We start from the raw sequence: 25063 nt of genomic DNA, 5'->3' as shown, positions 1-25063 counted from the left end.
AAACTTCATTTTTGCAGATGGATATCCTTCCCCTACCCATGGTGTTGGAAGATGCTGTATTGAGAAGAGGATGCACCAACACCCTGGAAATATGTTTGTGGTGCATTCACACATAACACTTTTGTGAGTGATAAACTAGTGTATCAACTTCAAGCTTGATATGGTAAGCAAATGCATGTATTATTGTCATAAAAGTAGCCAATACATTAATTATTTCAATAATGTTTAATTGCTTTAAACTAGTAGCTAGCTCATCTTGATCACGTGTTCCCATATGAAAAAATATTATAGCTTTGTATTATTTTATTTACAGTGCATTCAGAGAGTATTCAGACCTCTTCCCTCTTTCCACATGTTATGTTATAGCCTTATTCTAAAATGGATTAAATGAAAATAACAATCCTCATTAATCTACACCCAATACCTCATAACGACAAAGTGAAATCAGCTTTTTTTTTCAAATGAATTAAAAATAAAAAACAAAAATACCTTACTTACCTTATTTATACTTTATCTGGGGAAGGGTACCAAACATTTCTGCAGCATTGAAGGTCCCCAAGAACACAGTGGCCTCCATCATTCTTAAATGGAAGAAGTCCGGAACTATCAAGACTCATCCTAGAGTTGGCCGCCCGGCCAAACTGAGCAATCGGGGACAAGGGTCTTGGTCAGGGAGGTACCTAAAGGACTTTCAGACCATGAGAAACAAGATTATCTGGTCTGATGAAACCAAGATTGAACTCTTTGGCCTGAATGCCAAGCGTCATGTCTGGAGGAAACCTGGCACCATCCCTATGGTGAAGCATTGTGGTGGCAGCATCATGCTGTGGGGATGTTTTTCAGCGGCAGGGAATGGGAGACTTGTCAGGATCGAGGGAAAGATGAACTTAGCCAAGTACAGAGAGTTCCTTGATGAAAACCTGCTCCAGAGCACTCAGGACGTCAGACTGGTGCAAAGGTTCACCTTCCAAAAGAACAACGATCCTAAGCACACAGACAACCCAACGCAGGAGTGGCTTCGGGACAAGTCTCTGAATGTCCTTGAGTGGCCCAGCCAGAGCCCGGACTTGAACCCGATCGAACCTCTCTGGAGAGACCTGAAAATAGCTGTGCAGCTGTGCTCCCCATCCATTCTGACAGAGCTTGAGAGGATCTGCTGAGAAGAATGGGAGAAACTGCCCAAATACAGGTGTGCCAAGCTTGTAGCGTCATACCCAAGAAGACGAGACTGTAATCGATGCCAAAGGTGCTTCAACAACGTACTGAGTAAAGAGTTTGAATACTTATGTAAATGTGATATTTCTGTTTTTTTATTAGTACATTCATTAAAAAAATACAAAAACCTGTTTTTGCTTTGTCATTATGGGGTTTGTGTGTTGATTAATGAGAGGGGAAAACGATTTAATCAATTCTAGAATAAGGCTGTAACGTAACAAAATGTGGAAAAAGTCAAGGGGTCTGAATATTTTCCAAATACACTGTATATACTACAGTATTCACTGTAGTGTTTTTGAGGACTGTAGTATAGTGTAGTATTTACTGTGATGTTTTCTAAATTACCTTTTGTTTGTTACCTTTTAAATTAAATACATTTTATATATATTTTTGGGGGCTTTCTCCTTGAGGAAACTTACTGGACAAAGACTAAACAAGCAAATTGTCCATAACCTGTAGGTAGATGGGTAGGCCGGTGGTCTGACCAGTTAGGTTCAGCGCTTTTGCTCTTTTCTATAACCTGTAGAGAACACAATAGCTGGTATATACTTGGCATGTAGGTTTTTCCATCATAAGTGGCACAAATTGGGATATGGAGGAGGGGAATGATCATGGCATGTGCAAATGGCACATTAGCATATCAATACAGTGTGTAGTATAGTATTCTACAGATTACTATGAAATTATATAGTAAGCACTACAGTTTACAGAATACTATAGAATGATATAGTAAGTACAATACTATTCTATAGTAAACTGTAATATTTGTTATGTCGGTTGTAAAAAAGACAGATTGCCAAGCCTGTCCATTAGCTAGTGAGTATACCTTTTAAGATGGCAAAATATCAAATGTTCTCAGTATCTTAATGATGCATTTGTTTTGTGTTTTCTGATTGTTAAAGTGCATGTATTCAACAAGCTTTGGAAGAAGGACTTCCACAGGTCCGAAATCTCCAATGTTCACTCGGTAAGTCAATAGCCCTGAACTGGGTTTGAAAGCTCATTGCTCAGTTGTCACTTGCCTCACATCATTTCTGTAGTTGCCCCTTTAAACATCCTAAGGTCAACATCCCCATAGTGTTCACATTTCTCACATGTAAATGTTATAGCTACTATACATGAAAATATGAAACAATTTATTGGAGAAATATTCCGTCTTTGCTCTTTTCTTCATTGGCATGCGGATGATTTCAAAGTTAATATTGTAGCACTTGGCATAATGTTTTCAATGTGAGATAAGATGTATTGGATTTATTTGTATCTGTTTAATACATTGAATACATATGGTATATTAAGTAGGTTTTCTCTGCAAGAAGGAAGCTCATGTAAAGTTATATTTTATTTGGTTTATGTAGATAAGCCATTTTATTTTGGTTAATATACAAAAGTAACCAAATATATAATTTAATTTACATATTCATAATGAGTTTGCAGCAAACAGTAGAATGTTCGCCACAAGTTGCCCAGAATTGTTTCCCAGAAGTTCACAAGTCACCACAACAGTTTGCCACAAAACAAATTTGCATGTGAAAATATGAGCTTGCTGCTTTTTTACCAGTTCATTAGGGAAGTTAATACTGTTTGTGTGAACAGTTCCTCTGGATTCGTCTCAAATAATACAATATAGCCCATTTAGTGCAATTTGTAGTCACCAAGCTAACAGTAGTGCACTATAAGGTACAGTATATACACTGAGTGTACAAAACACTAGGAACACCTTCCTAATATTTAGCTGCAACCCTTTCTCCATCAGAGCAGGCTCAATTCGTTGGGGTATGGACTCCACAAGGTGTCAAAAGCCTTCCACAGGAAAGCTGGCCCATGTTGACTCCAATGCTTTCCACAGTTGTGTCAAGTTAGCTGGATGTCCTTTGGGTGGTGGACAATTCTTGATACACACGTGAAACTGTTGAGCGTGAAAAACCCAGCAACGTTGCAGTTCTTGATACACTCAAACCGGTGTGCCTGGCACCTACTACCATACACCATTCAAAGGCACTTAAATCTTTTGTCTTGCTCATTCACTCTGAGTTGCACACATACACAATCCATGTCTCAATTACCTCAAGGCTTAAAAATCCTTCTTTAACTTGTCTCCTCCCCTTCATCTACATTGATTGAAGTGGATTTAACAGGTGACATCAATAAGGGATCATAGCTTTCACCTGGATTCACCTGGTCAGTTTATGTCATAGAAAGAGCAGGTGTTCTTAATGTTTTGTATACTCAGTGTAGTGTGTGATTTGAGTCAAGGACTCTTATGACAGTAAAACACTTGAAAAACACGTCAACCTGTGCTGAGACACATCAAAAATTGACTAGAGATGCAAGTGGGTGGCTGGTAAGTTATCAAATACATTTTATTTGTCACATGCGCTCGAATACAACAGGTGTAGACTTCACGGTGAAATGTTTACTTACAAGTCCTTTCCCAACAATACAGAGTTAAAAAGTAAGAACAATTTGCAAAATAAAAAGGAAATAGTAACACAATACAATAACAATGCTATATACAAGTACCAGTACCGAATGTGCAGGGGTACAAGATATTTGAGGTGAGGTAATACGTATATGTAGGTTGGGGTAAAAGTGACTCGGCAATCAGGATAGATAATAAACAGAATAGCAGCAGCGTATGTGAAGAGTGTGAACGTGTTTCTATGTGTTAGTTTGTGTGTGTGTGTGTGTGTGTGGCATCAACATGCATGTGTTTTGTGTGTGTGTGTGTGAGCGTGTGTGTTGGAGGGAGTGTCAGTATAGTATGTGTGAGTCCAGTGAGTGTGCATAGAGCCAGTGCAAGAGAGTCAGTGCAAAAAAAAGGGGTCCACGCAAATAGTCCTGCTAGCCATTTGACTAACTGTTCAGGAGCCTTATGGCTTGGTGGTAGAAGCTGTTCAGGAGTCTTATGGCTTGGGGGGTGGAAGCTGTTCAGGAGCCTTTAGCACCCAGACTTGGTGCTCCAAGATGAGAGGTTGTTGTTCTGGCACCACACTGCCAGGTCTCTGATCTCCTCCCTATAGGCCATCTCATCATCGTCAGTGATTAGGCCTACCACCGTCGTGTCATCGGCACACGTAACGATGGTGTTGTAGTCGTGTGCAGCCACACAGTCGTGGGTGAACAGGGAGTACAGGAGGGGACTAAGCATGCACCTCTAAGGGTCCCCCATGTTGAGTGTCAGCGTGGCGAATGTGTTGTCGCCTACCCTCATCACCTCGGGGCGGCCTGTCAGGCAAGTTAGGCTTGATGCTTGAGTTTACGTAAAATGTGTCCATGTGCAGAGCGTGTACAAACAAGAAAACTACTGGAAAATATAAGTTAGAAACAAATTTGCCAGTCTTTGGTGAGAAGATAGTTTGCATTGGTGGGAAATTAGATTCCATAGTGTGTCTCTGTGGTTCTGTTGCCCTCTGGTGTGAGGATGTGTCCATTGTGAGTCTAGACCAGTGTATAATGGCATCACCATATTTCACATTAAAAAAGCAGGTTACGACCACGTGGTCACTTCTTTGCCCTTTACTTAATTGAATGTAGTTAAAAAGAACAGCGTATGGCGTTGAAGACGGGGTGTTTCATGTTTGTTTAAAGAAAATTGTAGGCAACATCATGATAAAATCCATTGTACTGTTTGCTCCCAAATTGTTTTTTACATAATGGTTTCACAATGATTGAGAGTAAAATACCCAGTGGCAAACAGTATTTTAAAATTATCAATCATTAGCATGTGAAGGCTCTCTTTCTACTCTCAATATTTGTCGTGTCAAAGCTTTCCCACTAGAGGGAGTAGTCCATCAGGGTCTACCCCAGTCATTTTCCAAGAGTCTTTCCTACAAAAAGCAAACGATTCTACAATATACAGTATAAGGGCACCGCCGTCAATGCATCATCACGAAAGGCAAACAAAAGGAAAAACTTCAAGCACTAGACAGATGCATTGCTCAGGTCTTCGGAGCACCTCATACATTTTACTGACTATATGTTCTCCCATTGTGACTTAATTCATGTCCCATGGCTTATCCCACTTGACAGTTCATCTCATAGGACTCAAATGACCATGGGGGATTTAGTACAGTACTTATTCCTCGGGTCTGTATCCATCTGAGGTGGAGCCATTCCTTATGTCTCTGTCCAGTGGAAGACCTTGTTGTCCAGGATTGTGGCCAGTTTGTGGTTGAATGGCTGGTGGAACTCCCTGAGGAGGTCCCTGGTGCTGGGCAGCATGGGGCCCAGGCTCCTGTCTGCTGCTCTCCGTGTGTTGGACATGGGCCTCTTGGTGAGAGCTGCCTCCGTCTGCTCAGATAAAGGCCCTGAGGGACATGCAGTAAAGACAGACACATACAGGATCAGTAGATGTTGAAATTCACACAGAGGAAGAAGCAGACATGCATCACCAACATTGTGTCCTAACTCTGGACACACCTAGGATGTTGATGTAGTATCAGTGGAATAACTGTTTTTATCCCGGTACGTACCCACATTTAGGAAGTCAAAGACTTTACGTATGGTGAGTCTCAGATTGGCAGCGTAATCTTCTAACTGCAGAACTAGGATCTGATCTCTATGGAAGACAGTCAACCAGTCCAGCAGGAAGACACTATACAGTCCTAGGTTCAGTCTGACCTGGAGAGGATCACAACAAACACTGCAGGTAAGACTTCTATATGATTTCCATAACTCTAAGGCTTCATTGTGAAGGTGGAGAACAAGCTACATGCTATGACTCCTGTTAACAGTACACAACTTAACCTGCAGGGAGTGCTAGAGACCACAGCATGACTCCTGTTAACAGTACACAAGCTAACCTGCAGGGAGTGCTAGAGACCAACCGACAAAAGTAATTATGTCTCTGCAGATGCAGCAAAAAGAGAAGTGGCACCTTCTGAGAAAAACATTACATATTTTTAAAATGATCATAAGCTCAACAGCATGGATTCAGAAGTCAAATGTAAACGGGGAGCTACTGTAGGTCAACATTCATGCCGGTTGACAATGACATTCACGTTGCTGAACATCAAATGCATTTTACTTAGAAACGATGTGCCTTAATAGGTACACACGGAACTCTGAGCCCCATGTTGGCACCAATACAATGACATTACTACCACAAATCAGGCTGAGATGTATGTAGAACAGTGTGAACAGTAGTGTACATCTCTGGCAGTAGGTATCTAGATTTGTGCTTTTCCTATGTAAACTAGCTGTGCCCCAGGCTATGACAGCTGCACCCAAGTAAGGAAATGTTTACAGCATTAAAACTTGTGGACCCCAGGAAGAGTAGCTGCTGAAAGTGTAACAGCTAATGAGGATCCAAATAAACTAAACAAAGCATACATACTGTGCCTGTATAAAACTGAGCCAATATCCATTTCAGGGTAGTAAAATAGTTAAAACAGTAATAAGAATTTCTGGAAATAAATGCCAATATTTCCAGAGACAACTACTTCCTAAATGACTTACAGTAACTGCATCTCAGTCGAATCTGTTCTGAAAGGAAACTTCACGGTTCTTGATTAGTTAATCAGTTATCAAGTCAGTAGATCTACTGAGGCATATGTCACAGCACATTTTCACCACCTTCCAGGAAGTGGCCGTGATTTGAATAACAAATCCTATTAGACATGGGGAAAAAAGTCCTGAGTTATGGATCGCAATTTGGCATGGAATCTATTTAGTTAAGTAATACAATTTGGCATAGACAAAGCCATCTCTGCTTAACTTTGTATGCACTTTGTTTACATAATCAGATCTCTTAATAAATGCAGTCAAACTAAGTGTTTCTTCTTGCTTTTGCACAATTTTCTTATGTTTCCATCTAGACAACACACTATCCACCAAGAACAGTGATACAACAGGATATGCATTCCAATGCATTTACCTTGAACACCTACGGTAGTGCTGAGGGGGGGTGGTGGTGGGGGGGGGTTCTGTTATTAAACAACCGATTGACCAACGTCGGTTCAATTACTTGAATTCCATTTAGTTTTTTTTTTTTGTGAGCTCAACGCTCTGTTTCTCTAGAGAGAAATCAAATCATTCTGGACGTCATTCACGCTGGATTACAGGCACATTTTAGTTGTAGTTTTCATTAGGCAAATATTCAACCTAGTTCAGAAGAGAAACATGGTAATTAACTACAATTACCATTATCCATTGTGCCTGTTCTGACAGAGATGGATAGCCTACACACAGAACGCATGAGAGAGGAATGTACACAACACAATGAAGAGAGGGATAGAGGAAGTTTGTGAGGTAGCTCTACTGCATTGATAGTTGTAGTAGTTGGTAATAAGCAGTCTTGAAAGTATTGGGACAGTGACCATTTTTGTTGTTTTGGCTCTGTACTCCAGTACTGATATAATACAATGACTATGAGGTTAAGTGCAGACTGTCAGTTTCAATTTGAGGGTATTTTCATCCATATCAGGTGAACAGTTTAGAAATTACAACACTTTTTGTACATAGTCCCCCCATTTTAGGGGACTAAACGTATTGTGCCAAATTCACATATGTGTATTAAATTAGTTAAGTTAGGTATTTGTTCCCATATTCATAGCACACAATGACAACATCAAGCTTTTGACTCTACACATTTGTTGACTGCATTTTGCCACACCCTGATCTGTTACACCTGTTTTTGTGCTTGTCTCCGCCCACCAAGCTAGATGCCCTCAATTTCATACAAATCATCAAGGAACCCATCAGGTACAACCCTAAATCCATAAACATGGGCACCCTCATAGACATTATCCTGACCAACTTACCCTCCAAATACACCTCCGCTGTTTTCAATCAGCATCTCAGCGATCACTGCCTCATTGCCTGTATCCGCTATGGGTCCGCGGTCAAACGACCACCCCTCATCACTGTCAAACGCTCCCTAAAACACTTCTGCGAGCAGGCCTTTCTATTTGACCTGGCCCGGGTATCCTGGAAGGATATTGACCTCATCCCGTCAGTCGAGGATGCCTGGTCATTCTTTAAAAGTAATTTCCTCACCATCATAGAAAAAATGCAGAACTAAGAACAGATATAGCCCTTGGTTCACTCCAGACTTGACTGCCCTTGACCAGCACAAAAACATCCTGTGGCGGACTGCCATAGCATCGAATAGTCCCCACGATATGAAACTGTTCAGGGAAGTCAGGAACCAATACACGCAGTCAGTCAGGAAAGCAAAGGCTAGCTTTTTCAAGCAGAAATTCAAAACCTGTAGCTCTAACTCCAAAAAGTTTTGGGACACTGTAAAGTCCATGGAGAACAAGAGCAAGTCCTCCCAGCTGCCAACTGCACTGAGGCTAGGTAACACGGTAACCACTGATAAATCCATGATCATCGAACATTTCCATAAGCATTTCTCAACGGCTGGCCATGCCTTCCTCATGGCTACTCCAACCCCGGCCAACAGCTACGCCCCCCCCCCCATGCAGCTACTCGCCCAAGCCTCCCCAGCTTCTCCTTCAACCATATCCAGACAGCAGATGTTCTGAAAGTGCTGCAAAACCTGGACCAGTACAAATCAGCTGGGCTAGACAATTTGGACCCTCTTTCTAAAACTATCCGCCGCCATTGTTGCAACCCCTATTACCAGCCTGTTCAACCTCTCTTTCGTATCGTCCGAGATCCCTAAAGATTGGAAAGCTGCCGCGGTCATCCCCCTCTTCAAAGGCACCCTAGACCCAAACTGTTACAGACCTATATCCATCCTGCCTTGCCTATCTAAAGTCTTCGAAAGCCAAGTTAATAAACAGATCACTGACCATTTCGATTCCCACCGTACCATCTCCGTTGTGCAATCCGGCTTCCGAGCCGGTCACGGGTGCACCTCAGCCACGCTCAAGGTACTAAACAATATCATAATCGCCATCGATAAAAGACAGTACTGTGCAGCCATCTTCATCGACCTGGCCAAGGCTTTCGACACTGTCAATCACCGTATTCTTATCGGCAGACTCGATAGACTTGGTTTTTCTGACGATTGCCTCGCCTGGTTCACCAACTACCTTGCAGACAGAGTTCAGTGTGTCAAATCGGAGGGCAAGTTGTCTGGACCTCTGGCAGTCTCTATGGGGGTACCACAGGGTTAAATTCTCGAGTCGACTATTTTCTCTGTATATATTAATGATGTCGCTCTTGCTGCGGGCGATTCCCTGATTTACCTCTAAGCAGACAACACCATTCTGTGTACTTCTGGCCCTCCCTTGGACACTGTGCTAACTAACCTCCAAACGAGCTTCAATGCCATACAACACTCCTTCCGTGGCCTCCAACTGCTCTTAAAATGCTAGTAAAACTAAATGCATGCTCTTCAACCATTCACTGCCCGCACCCGCCCGCCCGACTAGCATCACCACCCTAGACGGTTACGACCTAGAATATGTGGACAACTATAAATACCTAGGTGTCTGGCTAGACTAGACTCTCCTTCCAGACTCATATTAAACATCTCCAATCCAAAATCAAATCTAGAATCGGCTTTCTATTTTGCAACAAAGCCTCCTTCACTCACGCCGCCAAACTTGCCCTAGTAAAACTGACTATCCTACTGATCCTCGACTTCGGCGATGTCATCTACAAAATAGCTTCCAACACTCTACTCAGCAAACTGGATGCAGTCTATCACAGTGCCATCCGTTTTGTTACCAAATCACCTTATACCACCCACCACTGTGACCTGTTGGCTCTAGTCGGCTGTCCCTCGCTACATATTCGTCGCCAGACCCACTGGCTCCAGGTCATCTATAAGTCTATCCTAGGTAAAGCTCCGCCTTATCTCAGTTCACTGGTCACGATAACACCCACACGTAGTACCCAAAGCCAACACCTCATTTGGCCGCCTTTCCTTCCAGTTCTCTGCAACCAGTGACTGGAACGAATTGCAAAAATCGCTGAAGTTGGAGACTTATTTCCCTCTTTAAACATCAACTATCTGAGCAGCTAACCGATCACTGCAGCTGTACATAGTCCATCTGTAAATAGCCCACCCAATCCCCATACTGATTTTATTTTATTTACTTTTCTGCTCTTTTGCACACCAGTATCCCTACTTGCACATTATCATCTGCTTATTTATCACTCCAGTGTTAATCTGCTAAATTGTAATTATTCGCTCCTATGGCCTATTTATTGTCTACCTTTTGCACACACTGTATATAGACTTTCTTTTTTCTACTGTGTCATTGACTTGTTTGTATTATTGGCTTGTTTATTGTTTACGCCATGTGTAACTCTGTTGTCTGTGTCACACTGCTTTGCTTTATCTTGGCCAGGTCGCAGTTGCAAATGAGAACTTCTTCTCAACTAGCCAACCTGGTTAAATGAAGGTGAAATAAAAATTAAAAAAACATCCTGTTTTCTAGTTTTCCCAGTTTTGACCATTCTGCCTGCCCTGGGCCTGCCTTCCATTCAGTACCTTGTCACACCGCCCTGGATTATTGACCTCTGCTTGCCCTGACCCTGAGACTGCCTGCCGTTCGGTACCTTTTGACTCTGATCTGGATTACTGACCTCTGCCTGACCTTGACCTGTCGTTTTGTCCGTCCATGTTCTAGTAATAAACTTTTGTTACTTTGACACTGTCTGCATCTGGGTCTTTCCTAAAACGTGTTACATTTGCAGTTTGTTTTGGTTGTGTTTCAGTTTAATTGTGCCCAATAGAAATTAATGGTAGATAATGTACAGAGTCATTTTTGAGTCCCTTTTATTGTAAATAAGAATACGTTTCTAAACACTTCTACATTAATGTGGATGCTGCAGTACCAGGATTATGTATAATCATGAATAAATTGTGAATAATGAGTCAGAAAGTTACACACAAACCTCATACCCCAAGACATGCTAATATCTCACCATTACAATAACAGGGGAGGATTATTCACAATTCATTCAGGATGATTCATAATCAAGGCAGCATCCACATAAATGTAAAAGGGTTTAGAAACATTCTGTTCTTGATGTAGTCATTGCGTGCTATGAATATGGGACCAAATACTTAACTTTTTACTACTTTAATACACATGTAAGTGATTTTGTACCAATACTTTTGGTCCCCTAAATGGGGGGAATATGTACAAAAAGCACTGTAATTTCTAAATGGAAAATACCCTCAAATTAAAACTGTCAGTCTGCACTTTAACTTCATAGTCTTTGTATAATTTCATCCAACGTGCTGGAGTACAGAGCCAAAACAACAAAACAATTGTCACTGTACCAATACTTTTGGAGCTCACTGTACTTGAAGAACTGGTCAAATGATTTTGTCAGACAGCTCCCCAATGTGGACCTGACAGAAACAATGGAATGTTTTCAATGTTTTGGAAATTCATTGTTCACTATTTTTGGCTTTGGGATATTCATTAAAAAGCTCTCAAATATTTTTGTCATTATTTCATAATACATTTAATGTTTAAAAAAATGATCTATACCAAAATCAAAAACGGTGATTATTTTTTAATAACCTAATCGAACCGACCTCAAAAAGCACTCATCACTAATCGTTCAGCACGAACATACAGTTGAGTGTTGTACATTTTCAATGTCAGCAATAAGAGTAAAGTATGTCTGCTAAATGGCATATTTATTATTTATTCATAAGAGTCCCGCTCACCGTCATGGCATTGGAGAGGGTTGTGTTGTAGACACAGGAACGCACAGAGTTTTCTGCTAAACAAGCCTCAAACAGCTGTAGGGATTCTGAGACCCTCAGGTCAAAGTCCTCCACAGACTTGTTAGCCATGTTGAAGTACAGGTAGTCTGAATATAACCTAAACCAGAGGGAGACACACACACACACACACCCCCCCACACACACACACACCAACCAGAAAACATACTTTCTTCAGCTACATTGACCAAATGCACAGATATTCCTATAGTGAAAACTGTGACAGCATGCCAAAACATTACTGAGTCCTACAGGTATAGGACTTAATTTGATCACGCTGTTGTGTGAGAAGGGTGTACTCAAGGTTTAAAAGGGCTTCTAAAGTCTGATGTTTTCAAGTGGAAATGACAGACTTTATTTGCCCTAACAAAACATTTATCAACCCCCTACAAAAATGTCCATTCATTATAATCCACATAATCATTTACAATTCCTGCTGCTGCATGATTATTTTCCTGCTGTGAGAAACTGCTAAATTAAAATTCCCACATATTTACCTCTCTACTGGGTCTCTGAGCATGACAATGATTTTAGCATTGGGCTGAACTGCGTGGATGAAGTCCTGGGCCAGGAAAGGAGGCTCCCCATCTGCCCGGTAGTCATGGAGATAGCTCCAGGCTTGGTTGTCCCACATTGTGGATGCGCTTGCTTCACCTGTCAAACATATTTGTGATACCCATTATGTGATTACACTTGACACTGCATATAACACAACAGTCGTAGCCTTTCATAATTCCTCAATAACACTGGACCTTATGGTGGCTTTAGCAACAACATTCTACTTCAAAACCTTGCCCTTAAATGTCAGTTTTGAGTGTTGGCATTATCATGCTGGTTAGTGCAGAGCCAATTAAGAGGGAATGGAGTGAATAATGGAGTGAGAGAACTGATAATGGAGGAAGGAGAAACAAACAGTCTTCTGGTGTTAATAAGTGTCGAAGGTCCTAGACTGGCTGTGAATACTGAATGAGGTTTGTAATCACACAACATCTCTTTCTCTCTCTCTCACACACACACACACACACACACACACACACACACACTTTGTTGAAAGCAGTACATCCCAAGAGTTTATAAAGATTTTAAAACTTGACCTAATTTTATTATAATTCAATATGTATCCAGTAGATATAAATGACCTACGATGACCTGTAGGTTACCTGTAATAATGTGTCGCTGGCTGTGGTCTCCAGAGGTATTCCCCAGTATTCCCTCCTGGATGTGGTAGGCAGCCAGTTCAAACAGGTCCAGGTAATCCTCCACAGGGAAGCGTTCTAGGAGGCCATCTTTAAGATGGATGATACCTGCAAGGGAGAGCAACACCGTGGTCAATGACGTCATCATTCAATCAAATGTCACTATCGTCTACTTCCATCTATGATCTATCATAGACCTTCTCAAAAGCAAAAGGTGATCAAAGTCTGAGAGGAAGTTCTGTCCATATTTTCACACTTGTCAGAGCTCAAAGAAGATCAAGACTTCTTACTAGACGGCCCCAGGAGACCTGATGTAGATGCCCTTCTCATTCAATTGTCAGCACAAAGATCAACATCCCAAACCATTTCCCCCTGCTGCTTTGAATGCCCACAAACCCACTTGGCGATGGAGCCTGAAATCAATGCGCTCTGCATGATCAACAGTATAGCTCTCCTTAGAGTGTGATCTGACACCTACACTGCCTCTCAGACTCTTAAACATCTCATTCAATTAGATTAATTACAACAGACACTAGTTTGGATGGCTGGACCTGGTCTCATCCATCCCCCACACACTACAGTAGAGGTTCAGAGCAACACTTACTCACTCTGTACAAATCTTAGAAAAATAACTGTAAGGAAAATTAGAAGCAGATGATTATCATAAAAGAGACAACACTTTGGGTTTTCATTCAGTTATACTGTTACTAGTGTGCAAAGTGTAGAATGTAGGTACAACAATTAGGAAAATAAGCACACAATATTACCTCAAAATAGATATAATATGAATATAAATGGGAAGAAGTTATTCCACACATCACTGGTGGTTCCCCCTAGAAATTTATTTTGGCAAGGTGAAAAGGCTGTTGAAGCCAATGTAAAAGTTTTCCATCCAAATCAATGGAAGCCAAGTTCTCTGGGCAGCTCTACCAAAGTAAAGACGGGGACTAGTGCTTACCAAACCTTTTCCGCGTCCACCAGTGGGGCTCTTTCATGGTGGTGAACTTGACCTCCGGGTGTAGCAGCAGTCGGTGAAACAGGTCCGTTGTGCCACATTTGGGCTGGCCAATGATGTAGAAATATGGCAGACAGCGCAGGCGGTATTGCTTGTTGTCGTCACTGTGGTACAAGTGTTCCTGGAAATGTTTCCTTAGGTAGTCACAGACAGTCCGGAAACTCTTAGAGCGAACTGCATACAGGTTTTTACTGTAAGGATCCACTTTGGTTTTCCCAGAGAGCTCCTCATACCAGCATGGACTCTTGGTATTGGGTAGGAACTGACGAGGAATAACGGAAAACAACTGGGAAGGACAAAACAGAGAAATTGTCAAAATACCTTTCAAACACTTCTAGACAATTGTAATGATGCTATTATCTTATTTGCTATTATAAATGCTTGAAAGGATTTTTGTCTTGAGACAAAACGGCACACATACTCTGCTCATACTCACATGAGAGTCCGTATTGACAACGTCCTTCAGAAGAGGCAGCTTCCTTGGGCTGAACTCAAGCTTAGATGTAATGCACTTCACCAGGAGCTTAATGTTGGTATAGTCCTTGGTAGAAGACAGGTTATGGGGGAGGGTGCTGCTTGGGTTGACTATAGTCCTGAGGTGGAACGGTGACATTGTCAGCATCAGACCCTTTTTATCCCAGGTTAAGATGTAAGAAGCCATGATGAGGAAGGTCAACGTCAATCCTAGCAGGAAGCTGATAACCTTGACCTTTCTGACACTCCTCAGGGGCCCCAATGACCATAGAGGAACCCGCCTCAACTCTAGGACACTGGGCAGGCCTCTGCGGCTGTTATCCCCATCGTCCAAACAGGGCATTGTGCGTCTCTTCCTGTAGTTCTCAACTTACATAGGGCAGGGTGGGCCATATGTGTAGTCCATTTGAGGAATGGAACCATGTTTGTAGTCTGTAAGAGACATGCTGTAGACCTGATGGAACAGAGCTGTGTGGAGGGGGATGGGTGATGTCAGAGGGGAGGGACTTCGAGGCACATCTGCCGTCAAGGCACATCTATAATGGGATGGAGGTGTGTGGAGGAGCAGTGGAGGGTTCATCCATCATGACTGCTCCAAATGTTGCTGTAGGCACACCAGGTACTGTAACACCACATACGGTGCTTAAAACAGAGGAAACTTTTGGACACGACAATTCTCAATTAATCTGTGATTCGTTTTTCCCCTTCAACGGTGTAGTGTTTTGAGGGGCCCTGGACTGTGTTATAGACAGCTCACAGCTGTTTCCTGACCAGGTGCTAAGTATTATTCCAGGATGAGGGTTCAGTTAGGGGCGATCGAACATGAGACATCTCAGATGAATTCTTCTTCCTCCACTAGCAAGGGTGACTTCAGCCCAATTACTCATGACAACCTCACAGGCAGCTCATAGCAGAGAGAGTGTGAGTTCTTGTCGGATAACGCTCCCCTGCTTTAGGGAGAAGGATAATACAGTGGGTACAAAAGCTTATAATGTGAGAGCATAATGGTAAGTCTGCACCTTCATCCTCTGCGTTTAGGGCTGATCAAAGAAGAAGACAGTTTCATCACTGTTGGCTAAAATAAACATCAACCTCTTAGAACACGCCAGATCTCTATCCTACAAGGAAATACAAGGTTGATCCATGAAAATGTTATGTTTTTGGAGATGAAAGGTTTTCTCGTGACACCAAAAGTGTACTGTATTGATACAGGTGGACGAGCAGTGCGGCAAGGTCTTTCCCTCAAGTTAGAGAGAGAGAAAGCGAGTATTATTTCTGGACCTGTGTGTTGAAGAATTCCAGAAACAGGACCGACCGAATGTTTCACAAACTCTTCCATCACACTTCCTGGAGCCATAATTCATCCTGCTTTCTTTTCTTCCAGAGTTTACACACGTTAACAATTACTCTGGATGTTGAAATTAAACCCCCGCCCAGATACAGTGAATTACACTTGGTACATTCAATGAATTCAGTGTTATTTCTCATTGCATAAATGTTGTTCTATTCACTCTTGGGCCTTATTAAACAGAGACCACTAAACACCTCTGTGAATTTAAATAATCACATATTATATTTCTATCACTGGCTGTCAAAAACTGTGGGTTACACTTTACTTGAGCCATGTGCCATACAACCTGTAGTGTACAGCAATTAAAAACACATTTAGTTGAAAGACACATTCAATGTATAATATGATACAGTATATGCCATTTAGAATATGCTTTTATCCAAGGCGACTTACAGCCATGCACGCATACATTTTTTACATACGAGTGGTCACAGGAATCAAACCCACTATCCTGGCACTGCAAGTGCCATGCTCTACCAACTGAGCTATGCATCATTATGTAGTATAAAGGTTTGTATCCTACTTACAAGGTCTCAGCTGAACGTGTTCTTCTCCTGGTCGTGATCTTGGTGTTGCTGACGGAGAGGGTCTCCTGTCCTCTCTCTGTAAAACCCATGGAAAGTTATTGTCTGCCAGAGCCAGCATTAAACATCCGGATTGTAGGCTTGATTTCTGTAGAGAGAGAAGAAGGGGATGGAGATGTGCAAGACGGAGAGATGAGGATAGACAATATGAAGGAAAGAGTAAAAACAAGGTACGAAGGAGAGAGGGCAAGATAACCATTAAAGCCCATATAGAAGCATCTGTGATGGAACTTGCGTGGGAAACTGACAGGGGCTGAGGAGGAGGAGGACGGGGCTGAGGAGGTTGTGAGGGGAGGTGGGAGTGTGGGAGCCAGAACTGAACAAATATATATAGAAAAATATCTATTTTAGATTAAAAAAAAAAAAATCAAATCTATTAAAAAAAATGTACAAAAGTATAACAAAATATATGTTAATTGCATCGGAAAATGTATTTAAAGTATTTCAAAAAATATATACACTATCAGTCACGTTTGGTCAACGTTTGGACACGCCTACTCATTCAAGAGTTTCTTTATTTTTACTATTTTCTTCATTGTAGAACAACAGTGAAGACATCAAAATTATGAAATAACATGTATGGCATCATGTAGTAACCACAAAAGTGCTAAACAAATCAAAATATATTTTATATTTGACATTCTTCAAATAGCCACCCTTTGCCTTGATGACAGCTTTGCACACTCTTGGAGCATTGTACAATGTATAGTTTTTGTTTAAATCCATAAAAACAAAAGAAGAATATAAAAGAATATAAAAAAATATCTAAAAAACATTAATGCAGGTATTTTTATTGCCATATTATCAATAGCCAATTTGCAATTCTACATACTGAGTGTTGCTAATGACCTTTATATGAGAAGTGTTTATCACATGCTAGTGACTGTAGAGTTTCTTTAACTTTCCAGTCTGCTCTCTGCTCTCTGCTCTAGCGCATGCACAGTAGCTATGCCATTAGATAAGATATGTAGCCAGGAACTAGAGAGAGCTATGCCTTAATCCCCTTAGGCCTTACATGTCTCTCTTTCTTTCACATGGTTATTTCTTATGTCATGTAAATATCCCTGTGTTTCATACTATATTATAGCAATCATTTGTAGGTATAATATCATGTCTTATGTTTGTATGTTATTACTATGGAGTATATTACTCTGCATTGCTCTGCATGGCTCCTAATGATTGTGGTTCTAACAAAGGCAGAGTAAACAATCACATAAAACACATTCAAATGGAAACAGCTGTGTGTGTGTGTGCGTGTGTGTGTGTGTGTGTGCGCGTGTGTGTGTGTGTGTGTGTGTGTGTGCGTGTGTGCGTGTGTGTGTGTGTGTGTGCGTGCGCGACTGTGTGATGGGCCTCACTGTCACGTTAACTGTACAGCATAACAGTGGATAAAACCAATCAGTATTAAGTGGGTGAGTGCATATCCAGCCAACCACTCAGACGAGCTCCAGCTAGACGTATTTACATGGTCCTTCGCATCGCCGGATTCTGTCCTGCTATATTTGAGATGTTGAGGTGCCCCAAAGAGGAGTCTGTGCATCTTGCCAAGAGACGCCTGTCAGCACCCACGTCAGCCCACAGCGCCACACATAGCCGTCGCGTCACTGAAGAAGATGGCGCAAGTTCTGGTTAGCAACTAAGTTGCCTGTGTTTATTTTTAGGAAATGTAACCAAAAATATAGTATTTTTAGCTCTTTGAAGCTGATGTACAAAACCAAAAGTAAAAGATGCAAAAACAAAACTAAAGAAGAGGAAGCATACACATATGGCACATAAAACAGATCTACCGCGTCTTAGACTTGCTTTCAATGAGAATGACAGCTCTATAACACATATTTCTATAAACTTACATATTGCCGCTTTAATGAACCTATTGCATCGTTATATTTACTATTATGAGTATCAAATTAAATCAATCCACCGAATACAACAGGTGTAGACTTTAACGCTTACTTTCAAGACCTTAACCAACAATGCAGTTAAGAAAATATTGACTAAATAAACTAAAGTTTGTTTTAAGTTACAAAATAAAATAACAATAATGAGGCTATATACAGGGGGTACCGGTACCAAGTCAATGCGCGGGGGTACAGGTTAGTCGAGGTAAATTGTATATGTAGGTAGGTGTAAAGTGACTATGCATAGATAATAAACAGCGAGTAGCAGCAATGTAAAAACAAAGGAGTATGAGGTGCATGTTACTATTACTGGAAGAGAGTGTGTATATGCCAGCTAAAGTTAGTAAGTTAGTAGAAGATTCTAGACCTCTGGAGCGCTTCCGCATGCACATTTGATTTATCTGATAAGCTCTCTAGCTGGCGAGAGGTTCTAGGAGTTTCAGAGACCATCCTCCATGCTCCAGCATGCACAGTAAGATTCATGACTCCGGCACCAGACTCAGATAAGATCTCCACCAGTCAGCGGAGAGGACCATAAATCTAGCCTGGTCTAAGTAATTAGTTCTCTCTCTGAGATATGTTTATAAATATACTGCTGTAAATGTATATGCTGTTATGTGAATAGTCCGGTATAGATGCTACACCATTCTTTCCTGAGTACATATTCCCGTTGCATAGCTTACAACATTGTTTGTTATTGCCTTTCAGAACCACAAGTCGATTTCTAAATCACTGAAGAGTGTGTTTGTGTGTTAATACTACATGTGGTGGTAATGAAGATAAATAAAACTGGACACATCTGCCTTGTAGTGAGTCAGAACCTTAACAAATCAGCATTAAGTGCAAGTACATCTTTCCCTTGATCCTGACTAGTCTCCCAGTCCCTGCCGCTGAAAACATCCCCACAGCATGATGCTGCCACCACCATACTTCACCGTAGCAATGGTGACATGTTTCCACCAGATGTGATGCTTGGAATTCAGGCAAAATAGTTCAATCTTGGTTTCAGACCAGAGAATCTTGTTTCTCAAGAGAGTATTTACAGTAGGTATGGTGTTCTTTGGATGCAACTCAGCATTCTTTGTCCTCCAAACACAACGAGTTGAGTTTTTACCAAAAAGTTATATTTTGGTTTCATCTGACCATATGACATTCTCCCAATCTTCTTCTGGATCATTCAAATGCTCTCTAGCAAACTTCAGACGGGCCTGGACATATACTGGCTTAAGCAGGGGGACACGTCTGGCACTGCAGGATTTGAGTCCCTGGCGGCGTAGTGCGTTACTGATGGTAGGCTTTGTTACTTTGGTCCCAGCTCTCTGCAGGTCATTCACTAGGTCCCCCCGTGTGGTTCTGGGATTTTTGCTCACCGTTCTTGTGATCATTTTGAACCCACGGGGTGAGATCTTGCGTGGAGCCCCAGATCGAGGGAGATTATCAGTGGTCTTGTATGTCTTCCATTTCCTAATAATTGCTCCCACAGTTGATTTCTTCAAACCAAGCTGCTTACCTATTGCAGATTCAGTCTTCCCAGCCTGGTGCAGGTCTACAATTTTGTTTCTGGTGTACTTTGACAGCTCTTTGGTCTTGGCCATAGTGGAGTTTGGATTGTGACTGTTTGAGGTTGTGGACAGGTGTCTTTTATACTGATATCAAGTTCAAACACGTGCCATTAATACAGGTAACGAGTGGAGGACAGAGGAGCCTCTTAAAGAAGTTACAGGTCTGTGAGAGCCAGAAATCTTGCTTGTTTGTAGGTGACCAAATACTTATTTTCCACCATAATTTGCAAATAAATTCATTAACAATCCTACAATGTGATTTTCTGCATTTTCTTTTTTAATTTTGTTTGTCATAGTTGAAGTGTACCTATGATGAAAATTACAGGCCTCTCTCATCTTTTTAAGTGGGAGAACTTGCACAATTGGTGGCTGACTAAATACTTTTTTGCCCCACTGTATGTATGTATATATTTTAGTTTTTAAAATTTATTTAACTAGGCAAGTCAGCTACGAACAAATGTTTATTTACAGCTCCTAGCCTGGTCAAACCCTAACCCGGATGATGCTGGGTCAATTGTTCGCCACCCTATGGGACTCCCAATCACGGCCGGTTGTGATACGGCCTAGAATCGAACCACGGTCTGTAGTGACGCCTCTAGCACTGAGATGCAGCGCCTTAGACCCCTGCGCCACATACTGTTGAAATCAGTTTTAATGTCTGGATTCTGTGATCCCGCCCGTGTTCTCCACAACGTAGATTTTATAGGGCCCTACAAAACGCTTGATAGGACCTTACAATACGTGTTATAGGGCCCTAGAATACATAGAGAGGAATTTAAGAAGCCGAATTAGGAACCACTTTGGCCACCATGTAGACTAGATGTCATTACCATTCATTTAATAATATTATCAGGCATTACTTACATTCGAGGAAATATGCAAATGTATTTAAAACACATTTGATATATTTTTTTACCGTATGGAAGGGAATGATTGATACAGTAACACACACCCACAGTCATTTCTACCATAATCTAGAATCCTTGTGGATATCCGAGCAGATGTTTGCAGACACTATGAGTGCTCAATGTTACAAAGGTTGATGCGAGTCCAATTTCCATTTGGATTACCCACAATGTCTACATGCTCTTGAGCTGAGTTAGAAATACAATTACCCCCAAAAAATGCAATGTGTTTGAGGTCCTCTCCACAAGGTGGTTGCCTGGCTACCCATCCACATCACTCTGGCCAATCTGTCTCACTGTCTCTTTCTCTGTGTTCTGAATTAAATTGGAGTATTAGGGCCTGCAGGAACAAATATCAAGATTTATACGTGGCTTTCATTCCCTGCCAAGGAGATAAATTGTAATCTATTTTGAGCTGAGTGAGGCCAGCCAGATAAACATTAGGAAGCGTTTGTAAGTTCAGCATTACGCTTATGAACGCAAACACATTCCGACTGTTCTGATTGGTCCCAGAAACCGATGGGTTGGGCCAGAGCCGGCCTAAACAATTACGTTATCAACTTTGATTGGTTACATTTGTTAGAGACGTTCCAATCACTGCTTATTTTTTTTTTGTACAACGCCCCTCACACAAACAACTTCTAGGATGGCAGATTAATAAATTAGTATTGGGACAGTGACAAATATTTTTTAGTTTTGGCTCTGTACTCCAGCACTTTGGATTTGAAATTATACAATGACTGAGGTTAAAGTGATGAGTGGGAAAGTTATACGCACAAATATCATACCCCCAAGATATGCTAACCGCTCACCATTACAGTAACAGTGGAGGTTAGCATTTTTTGGGCATCTGTAACGTTTTCACTCATCATTATTCACGATTCATTCAGGACTATCCGCAATCATGGTAGCATCCACATTAATGTAGAAGTTTTAATTAATAACATGTTCTATTCTTATTTACAATAAGAGTGATGACACAATACATTATTTACCATTCATTTCTATCGAGCACAAAATAATCTGAAATACAACCAAAACAAACAGCAAACGCATCAACAAATTTGTAGTCACAAGCTTGAAGTAAGCATTGTGTGCTATGAATATGGGACCAAATACTACACTTTTGACTACTTTAATACACATATAAGTGAATTTGTCACAATACGTTTGGTCCCCTAAAATGGGGGGACTATGTAAAACAAAAAAAGTGTTGTAATTTGACCCCTTTAAATGATGGATTTGGCTATTTTAGCCCGTAGCTGACAGGTTTATAAAATCGAGCACACAGCCATGCGATCTCCATTGACAAACATTTGTAGTAGAATGGCCTTTCTGAAGAGCTCCGTGACTTTCAATGTGTCACCGTCATAGGATGCCACCTTTCCAAGAAGTCAGTTTGTCAAATCTCTGCCCTGCTAGAGCTTCCCCGGTACCGGGGCAGTGGAAACATCTAGGAGCAACAACTTCTCAGCAGCGAAGTGGGAGGCCACACAAGCTCACAGAATGGGATCGCAGAGTGCTAAAGCATGTTGCACATAAAAATAATTTGACATAAACACTCACTACCGAGTTCCAAACTGCCTCTAGAAGCAATGTCAGCACAAGAACTGTTCGGCGGGAAATGTGGGTTTCCATGGCCAAGCAGCCGCACACAAGCCTAAGATCACTATCTGCAAAGCCAAGCGTCGGCTGGAGTGGTGTAAAGCTCACAGCCATTGGACTCTGGAGCAGTGGAAACACGTTCTCTGGAGTGATGAATCACGCTTCAACATCTGGCAGTCCGACGGACAAATCTGGGTTTGGTGGATGCCAGGAGAAAGCTACCTGCCCAATTGCATAGTGACAACTGTAAAGTTTGGTGAACGAGGTGCTGTTTTTTATGGTTCGGGCTAGGCCCCTTAGTTCCAGTGAAGGGAAATTGTAACGCTACAGCATACAATGAAATTCAAGTCGATACTCTGGTTCCAACCTTGTGGCAACAGTTTGGAGAAGGCCTTTTCCTGTTTCAGCATAACAATGCCCCCATGCACAAAGCGAGGTCCATACAGAAATGGTTTGTCGAGATCGGTGTGAGAGAACTTGACTGGCCTGCATAGAGCCCTGACCTCAACCTAATCGAACACCTTTGGGATGAATTGGAACGTCGACTGCGAGCCATGCCTAACATCAGTACCCGACCTCACTATTGCTCGTGGCTAGAAAGCCTTCCCAGAAGAGTGGAGGCTGTTATAGTAGAAAGGGGGGCCAACTCCGTATTAATGCCCATGATTTTGGAATGAGATGTTAGACAAGCAGGTGTCCACATACTTTTGGTAATGTAGTGTATAAGTGAATTTGTCCCAATACCTTTGGTCCCCTTAAAATGGGGGGGACTATATACAAAAAGTGTTGGACTTTCTAAACAGTTCACCTGATATGGATGAAAATAACCTCAAATTAAAGCTGACAGACTAGTAGTAGTCATTGTATCATTTCAAGTACAGGGCCAAAACAACAAAACATTTGTCACTGTCCCAAAACTTTTTGAGCTCACTAAGTAGGGATCGATAGAACAGAGGAATTAAATTCAGTATGAGTCGTCAGGCAAACAAGGTGTAGGTCCAGTATGTAGTTTGCATGCAAGCAGAGCATACATAAACTGTGTCTCCGGGATGAGAGATCAGTGGTGGTACTAGTACAAATGTAGGATCTTAATTTAAGCTAGTTTGCTAAAGCAGGAAAATAATCCTGCAGCAACAGGAAACGTGAATTATTATGTGGATTATAATTTATGAACATTTTATAGGGGTTGATACATTTTAAGTAAGGGAAAACCAAGTCTGAAATTTCAAAGTGGAAATTACAAACTTCAGAAGTCTTTTTAAACCTCAAATACACTACAAGTTTTACATTTCCTGCATTGTAGGAAAGTTTTCCTGCGACAGTAGGGCCGGGATGATACCAGTTTCATAATATTTTTTTCCATGGCAAAAATGAAAACAACATAATGATGTTAGTTTCCAACATTAGAAGTTAAATCCGCTTTGTGTTTTGTTTTACTTGCCATCACAATAATGAGTATTGCAATACTGGTATCGTCCCGGCCCTAAGCAACAAGGTGATCAAATTAAGACCCTACACCTGTACTGGTACTGGTGGAGGAGGGGACATATAAAGCTGAAAGCAGGGCCCCAGTTGGTGAGGGTAGCAACAACATATCCGCCACGAGGACCCTCAACACAGGGGCCCCTCAGGGGTGCATGCTTGGTCCCCTCCTGTAAGACTGCGTGGCAGCGCACGACTCCAACATCATCATTAAGTTTGCTGATGACACGACGGTGGTAGGCCTGATCACCGACTACGATGAGACCGCCTATAGAGAGGAGGTCAGTGACCTGGCAGTGGTGCCAGGACAACAACCTCTCCCTAAACATCAGCAAAACAAAGAAGCTGATTGTGGACTACAGGAAATGGGGGTCCATCCAGGATCTCTATACCAGGCAGTGTCAGAGGAAAGCCCTAAAAATGGTCAAAGACTCCAGCCACCCAAGTCATAGACTATTCTCTATGCTACCGCAAGGCAAGCTATCCAGATTATCTGCATTGACCCTTCCCTACTCCATTCCATATGTCCCTCTGACCATTACCCCTGGTCTCTCTCCATGTCCAATGTCCAAGAGAGCGTCACTACCGCCAGGAAGACAATGCTGTGACAGTCCGATATTAAAAGGTAGATTGTAATTCATATAAAATGGCAGATTTATATGTTCTTGTGTAATTCATGAATATCAGGCCTTTAATTGGGAGTAGGTTATGCAGTCACCTGTATTTCACAGCCTCCATCACACCCTCCACACACACACACACCACACACACACAGGCAGCAGCCCAGTGGGATTCCTAGGTAGGCTTTCAAAGACACAAAGTGCTATCATAGGGGATGTCTCCATCCTTTAAAGTACTCGCTTTCATTCATGTTCTAGAATGGGAGTGTGAAGATTTTTTTTTTTAACTGAATATATTCAGACGTCAACATTTCCTCAAAGTTTGTACCAGATGTAGCCAATTGAATAGCATATCATTATGGAAAATGTATCCTCCAATTGCAACGTCTGCATATGCCCACACATATTGTCTGAAGAAAAGGTTGTATTTTAATACCCTCAAACACCAAGCATACAGGAGGCTACCTAATTTCAATCAAAGCGTACAGTGCATTTG

General features: G+C 41.6%; 1 protein-coding gene across 6 annotated transcripts in view; it reads right to left on the bottom strand.

Annotated features, from left to right (window-relative positions):
- Positions 1–3886: 3886 nt before the first annotated feature.
- Positions 3887–25063, bottom strand: part of LOC110529439 (carbohydrate sulfotransferase 15) — a 35510-nt gene continuing 14333 nt past the window's right edge. Inside the window, exons 2-9 of one of the 6 annotated variants that reach the window (XM_021611656.2) lie at positions 16439–16583; positions 14523–14679; positions 14030–14372; positions 13036–13179; positions 12373–12529; positions 11819–11975; positions 5692–5835; positions 3887–5522 (exon numbers count right to left, since the gene is read on the bottom strand). In XM_021611656.2, coding sequence (XP_021467331.2) covers positions 5229–5522; positions 5692–5835; positions 11819–11975; positions 12373–12529; positions 13036–13179; positions 14030–14372; positions 14523–14679; positions 16439–16527 — 1485 coding nt within the window. In that variant the 5' untranslated portion in view covers positions 16528–16583 and the 3' untranslated portion in view covers positions 3887–5228. The other 5 variants (XM_021611628.2, XM_021611613.2, XM_021611643.2 and 2 more) reach the window with 5 other exon arrangements.

This window comes from Oncorhynchus mykiss, chromosome 1, assembly GCF_013265735.2.
Source record: "Oncorhynchus mykiss isolate Arlee chromosome 1, USDA_OmykA_1.1, whole genome shotgun sequence".
Taxonomy (NCBI): Eukaryota; Metazoa; Chordata; class Actinopteri; order Salmoniformes; family Salmonidae; genus Oncorhynchus; species Oncorhynchus mykiss.
This window is presented reverse-complemented; position numbering and strand designations above follow the sequence as displayed.